We start from the raw sequence: 6,421 nt of genomic DNA on the forward strand, positions 1-6,421 counted from the left end.
GTCCCCTCGCCCATACCCGGGCGCGAACCAGGGACCCTCTGCACACAGTCACCTACGAAGCATCGTTCCACAAAAGCCGCGGCCCTTGCAGAGCAAGGGGAACCACTACTTCAAGGTCTCAGAGCAAGTGACGTCACCGATTGAAACGCTATTTAGCGCGCACCACCGCTAACTAGCTAGCCGTTTCACATCCGTTACAAAGGCAAACAGATCCTGGGCCAGTGTACTTTTTACTGCAGTCAAAAGGCAAATAGCTTTATCACATGTATGGCAACACAAAGTAATGCATTGATGCTGCATGTGTACATTGAGAAAGGAATTATGTTAAGGCTCCAGGTAGTAACCACAAATGTGATCAGATTACTTTATCCCAATCAAACCTTAATTTGAAGAACCACCTGACCCGGTGTTGTGAGAATGTACACCTACGAAAGTTCATTGGTATTAGCATCAAAACATGCAACATTAGTTTAAATACACTTAAATTGTTCAGGATAAAGCGTCCATTTAAAAAAATGGTAACACCATTTAATTTATTTTTTAAATCCAGTTCTCAGGGACACAAATCAAGCCAATCCTGTGATAAAAATGACATTCAAAGGATTCCCCGTTGCAAGTGCTTCTTAGTCCAAAATGAATTTGAATCTATGTCCAGGAATCCAGCCCCCAAATTAAACAGCAGTCAGTTCAGATAGTTGTATGGTCATGGGCACCACCCTGTGGTTGCAAATAAACTGTGCATACTACATAAATCACAATCAAATTATTTATTGTGACATTGAGTTCATGAATACAAAACTGGGTGGTTAACATGACCACAGAAAATATTTACAGACATATCTACAAATCGGAATGAGAATTTGTTTTCCAAACAGATGACAGGGAGAGTGAGAAAGAGGGATGAGTGGACAAGTCTGTTGATCTTCCTCAGGGGGCTAGATAGGTCACAGGTCAACAAATGAGCTTGAATAAGAACACTGGTCATAGAAAAAGACAGGGGGATCCATTAATAGAACCCTTTCACCATTATCAATCTCAAGTCAGACTGCATTAACCAAACAGCTGATATCAGTGAACGTATCCAGATACATCAACCTGTATTTAGACCCATATTACCATAACCCCACTCATGGATGCTGGAAGAGCTAGCCAAACTATCACCACGCAGAAATGTAGAATACAGATAAAAACCAAAACCCCAACAGCGATGCCATCCCTTCCCCTCTCTCACAACAGGAAGTACCTCCTCCCCAGCCACAGGAAGTAGGAACCAACCCCCTGTTTTTCCATTGGACTTTTGACCAGGGAGGTTTAGGAAGCCTCCTCATCGATCTTGGGTGCCAGGTAGTACTTAACGTGGCCCATGTCGGCTATCTTGTACTCCACCACTGTCAAAGAACAGATGAGTCAAATTAGATCAGTCAGACATCAGGAAACAAAACCCCACAGTACATACTAAGATGTGTGTTTATGGGTCTCGTTAGGGGGCAGGGTACCTACCGAGGGGGATGTCTGCAGACATGCTGAGGATGACGGTCTTGGAAAGGGGTGTGGCCTTGGTGAAGAAGTTAAGGTAGTTCAGCGCGAAGATCAGCTGGACTGGTTCGTTCATCTCAATAGTCACCTGAGTGTAAGGAAGGAGGGATTGGTCTCAAATAATACAGTGCATTATACAGGCAATGAGTCCTCATTTGGGACACAGACCACCCCCCCCATACTTACAGCTTCCTCCTCCTTGTCAACATTGCTGGTCTGGGACAACTTGACGTTGCCGGTGCCCAGCTCTCCCGTGGCAGAAAACTTAACTCCATCCTTTGCACAAGAGATCATAACGGCGTCACCAATCTGAGAAAGGTCACGGCAGATACGGGCAAACTCCCCTGATGGCATCTTCACCACACAGCTGTACTCCTGCTCCTGGGGTGGGGAAGAGAATGATGTGAGAAAGATTTGTGAGAATGTGGCTACTGAGGTGGTGTGATCTGGTGACAAATGCTACCGCCACTACGACTTATTACTTAATTATTGAATGTTGGGAGAAGAACACTTACTGGGATTCCCAACTGTTCCACATCAAGATCCATCAGCTTCATCTCATAGTCAGACACCTTTTCCTGGTCTGAAAGAGCGAGACCAATTAACACTCATCTAATTAAACATCTAAATACATTACCAAGCATACATAAATGATAACAATGCGTTTGCATGGTGCCTGACTCTTCAAGTCTTACTAATGGTATGAACCTCTATTAGGGGATTATATAAAATCAAGCTCGAAATGAAATCCCTACAGTAAGAGTAGAGCTATTGATACAGATAGATAAAGGTACTCACTGAGAGTCTCAAAGACTAGGGCGAGTGTGTCTGCGTTGTCTTCTGCTCTGAGAGTGATGATGTCCTCATTCCCAGCACACTTGAGGATCTTTGACATACTAGGAGGAAGAGGGTTGTAGACCAGTCAGTATCTGGCAAACTGTTAAAGGAACAAGTTTTAAAACAGTATACCTTTTTTGAGTGATCAGTATAGAAAGTTGTCACCATTATCAGGTCTGTCCCGAAAGATGAAAAGCCATCATTTCACTCAAAAAACACCATATAATCTTAAATTGCTGACACCCTGTAAAGATGACGTGTAGATTCGACATGTTGTGTAAGGATATTTGAATAATTGGCGTATTTGAATAATTTAACTCTGCTCTTTCATTGGCTATGTGGCCATGTGATTCAAGTGTAAATCATCATGCCACTACATGAAACACCATTGTCGAAGTCAAGATCTACTAACAGTTAGACACATTATGATAATGTGATTGTATGTGGTTGGTAAGCGTGATCATTTGACCCATTTAGACAATTTCAGAACAATAGTGACTGACGTCAGCTGACCTTCGCGGGTTCGAGAAATTCGCGCCAACCATCACGCATAGAAAGCAGTGGATTTGGCGCTCAAATTACGTCACATCATTTTCAAAAGGCGGCTTTGCACCATACGTATTGCAGTAGAACGGTAAACATGCCCGTAACTAAAACTTAACATCTAACATGTCCTCTTGTTATAGTAAAAAAAAAAAAAATGGTATGACAGGAGAGTACACCTTCAAGACGCCAACTCAAGAAGCCTGACTAGCGTTAGTTACCTTGCTAACTGGCAGTAAATCCAGCAAATTAGACAAATCATAAAACACAACTACATTCCTGCTAAACTAACGCTAAGTTATCGTTATCTGGTAGGCTAGCAAGCTAAACTTCACAATCATACTGCCATATTCAACCAGTTCTGCTCACCTGCTAAGATTGACTCCCATGGCGAGGTTGCGGTCGCAGCGGTAAGAGTCGAACCCGTCGCTGCGGAGGGTAAGCTGAACAAGGGAGACGTGGGACGAATCCATACTCTGGAGAGAAATACCCGACGAGCTCACGTCCCAACAGGCCTCTGTGATCAGGTCCTTCAGAGCCTCCAAAACTTTCTTCAGGATGGATCCCTGTACCAAGCGAGCCTCAAACATGGTGGAATCTGTGTTTGGTTCAAGTAGAACTAAGAAAATATTTACTGAGACGTTTTCCCGTCAACTTCAGTGTTTTTAGGTCTAAATGTTGCTAGCTTGGTTACAAAATAGATCCTATTCTCGCTTCACAAAGTGCGACACGAGTTGTCTCTTCCTGGAGGGGAAATGGTTTGTGCAGCTCACTCGCGCGCGCTAAACTTGCTTTAATGCGAAAGCGTCATTTCCGTAGAAACGTGCTAATCCGGCTCCTCCCACGGAAGAAACTGAGGTACGCTGTTCTCCATCTTGATCTAATTTTAGCCACTTGTCCATACCGGTCATACGCATGCATTGAGCCAAAATGGTATGCGTTACAACCTATTTGCCACCGCCTCTCCAAATGCAAGGAAGTGACAAAAATAAGCAAGTCCGACATACTGCACATGTTCACATCGATTAAACATTTGATCTCAATACAGTTTTCTGTTCCCAAAACTAAAATATTTTATGAACAGTGGACTAAGTTTTGTAGACTTTACCCTTTGCAAAAGTTTACGAAAATCGCGCTGTTTAGGAGTGCAAAGGCGAATTAAATTATTGCACATGCACACTTCACATTGTAGCCGTTGCGCCAATATGATATCGCTATCGTGTACTGGGCTCTGCCCATAATACCTGCCCACTATGACTCGTTTGTTCCCATTGGAAACGACAAGCTGTGGTCTGTTGGTTTAGTTATGAAAATATATTTGGTGCATAGTAAAGACCATAGACCATTTCTTTGTTTGCAGACATTGCCGCACGAGGGCGATGCGCGCAAGTTGATAACAGAGCATGGGGGGAGTTTTTTTAGAACACCAGCAAAAATGTCAATGAGCATTGGCGTTTTAACAACTGCTGCATGCAAAATATTTATTTTACAAAGATCACAACCAAATATAATCGTAGCGACTGTTCAAGCAAGAATCAAACCATAATTGTAAGCGCATGAGAACCCAAAGTTTTTTTGTTTAGAAGTAATAGTGTAAATCTAGGCTATGTTGAATGGGCACAGATGGCGATGACTTTCTTACTGCCACCAAGAGTCACGCGCATCTGTGTGTAATGTATTCGAAAAAGGGTCTATAGGCAGCTCATGAGTTTGTGGAAGCTGATGATTTCTACTGATCTGCGTGCCAGTTATATTTATTTATGCACATTTTCATGGAACTTCAATAATAACGTTGTCACGTGGTTAATCATAACAATCTGAAGTAAAATCATAAAACTACCATAGGGACACATTGATAGAATGTGATCCATAGAGCCCCACAGTGGTGTCATAATACCCATAAAACCTAGCAGTCAAACAGGGAAATGGTTCCAATCGTTTTTCCACCCTTCATTTTTCCCATTGGAGATTTTAGAAAACCTTCAAATAAGAGCTGTGTTTTGTGTAAGTTTACCCTGCCTTCACTTTTTGATAACCGTGTAAATCTCTCGAACAAGGTGACTTATCAATATATTTGGCTCTATTTACTCTGATTCAAAACACACTAATTAGCATCAAAGTAGACATTACACAAGACAACAAATCACTGCACGTCATCTCTAGCGGGCACCTTTGCTAACAGGTACATTTAAAGAAATGTAGCCAATTTATTCATTTCTACATTTAGCTAACATAGTTAATCCAGAGATTCTTACTTTTGCCTCAATTTGAGTCTCCTCCATACCATCATGGCATTTGTAGTTCTTTATGATAGCCACATTAGCATCTCATTTGTTGGGGGTAAATACAGGTAACTATATTGTTAAGTCACCTTGTCAGAGAGATTTACACAGTTATCAAAACGTCATGCCAGTGTTAGCCTACATGAAACACTGTCCTTATTTTTAGGGTTTCTAAAATCCCCTATGGGAAAAATGAATGGTGGAAAACAATTGGAACAATTTCCCTGTTTTGACCGCTAGGGTTTATGGGTATTATGACTCATAATTTGGTACTCTATTGGCAGCTCGAGAAATGAGAGCACAGAACTCAGATGTAGCCTATAGGCCAGTGCAGCTGTTGGCCTATTACTTACGTTCAACTAAACTAAAATACAAAGGCCTAAAGCTGAAAAAGATCAGAAGAAAATATTCTGATAAATTCAGGTTCTTTCAATCATATGCAGCCATCTTCTCCACCTGTGCCTCCCTTTCGATCTGTCTTGACTTGAGCTATTGCTAGAGAATTTCAACAGTATCAAATTATCACAGGGTCCAGCCTGAAGCAGTTTGACATTTCCACTCGATATATGGGATCATGATTATCGAGGCCGGGAGTGCTGGAAAGATCTTTCAAATGGATGTTAAAAAAAATACTTTGTTGACTTGTGTGAGGTGAAAGGGAAAGGAGGATGGCTACCTAGTCAATTGTCCAAAAATGTATTCAACTGAAATGTGTCTTCCGCATTTAACCCAACCCCTCTGAGTCAGCGGTGCGGTGTACGTGGTGAGTTAAGACAAATCATGAGAGAAAAGAGAAACCAACACTGCAGACTATGACTTCCTTATTTAGGGGACTTAATTTTCTTTTTTGATATATGGTAGCATGAGCGCAACTTTGGTTTTAGAAGTGGGGGGCACACAATTATATTTTTTTGTCAGATAAACACTCCAAACAGCCTACCCAGCTGCTTTATCCAATGATAAAACTGGGGAGGGAAAAAAATGAAATTTCCGAATGTGAGGGGGGGGGGGACATGTTCCCAGTGAAAGTTGAACTCCTGTGTGGTAGTAGAGTGGTGACCTGAGGGCACACAATGTGTTGTGAAGTGTAATATTTTAATTGTATAAAACTGACTTAATGTTGTTGTTGGACCCCAGGAAGAGTAGCTGCTGCCCAGCAGCTAATGGGGATCCTTAATGAATACAAATAGATTTACAACCATATGATTGCTGACCTAATAGGC

At 41.9% G+C, this 6,421-nt stretch overlaps 1 protein-coding gene and 1 non-coding gene across 2 annotated transcripts; both read right to left on the reverse strand.

Annotated features, from left to right (window-relative positions):
- Positions 1-752: 752 nt before the first annotated feature.
- LOC109881561 (proliferating cell nuclear antigen) lies at positions 753-4,137 on the reverse strand. Its single transcript, XM_020473677.2, has 6 exons — positions 3,286-4,137; positions 2,335-2,432; positions 2,052-2,119; positions 1,723-1,917; positions 1,501-1,624; positions 753-1,388 (listed from the first exon to the last, which is right to left on the reverse strand). The coding sequence occupies exons 1-6, from the start codon at positions 3,504-3,506 to the stop codon at positions 1,312-1,314; spliced, it is 783 nt and encodes a 260-aa protein (XP_020329266.1). The 5' UTR covers positions 3,507-4,137; the 3' UTR covers positions 753-1,311.
- On the reverse strand, positions 2,513-2,583 carry LOC116372051 (small nucleolar RNA SNORD2). Its single transcript, XR_004209103.1, has one exon. It is a non-coding gene; the product is annotated as a small nucleolar RNA SNORD2 (small nucleolar RNA).
- Positions 4,138-6,421: the final 2,284 nt, after the last annotated feature.

The sequence above is a fragment of the Oncorhynchus kisutch genome, linkage group LG3 (assembly GCF_002021735.2).
Source record: "Oncorhynchus kisutch isolate 150728-3 linkage group LG3, Okis_V2, whole genome shotgun sequence".
Classification (NCBI taxonomy): domain Eukaryota; kingdom Metazoa; phylum Chordata; class Actinopteri; order Salmoniformes; family Salmonidae; genus Oncorhynchus; species Oncorhynchus kisutch.

Coding starts and splice junctions, on each gene's coding strand:
- LOC109881561 (XM_020473677.2), bottom strand. CDS start 3,506: ATGTTTGAGGCTCGCTTGGTACAGGGATCCATCCTGAAGAAAGTTTTG. Junction 2,433..3,285: donor ATGGGAGTCAATCTTAGCAG/GTGAGCAGAACT, acceptor TCTTCCTCCTAG/TATGTCAAAGATCCTCAAGT. Junction 2,120..2,334: donor CCTAGTCTTTGAGACTCTCA/GTGAGTACCTTT, acceptor TCGCTCTTTCAG/ACCAGGAAAAGGTGTCTGAC.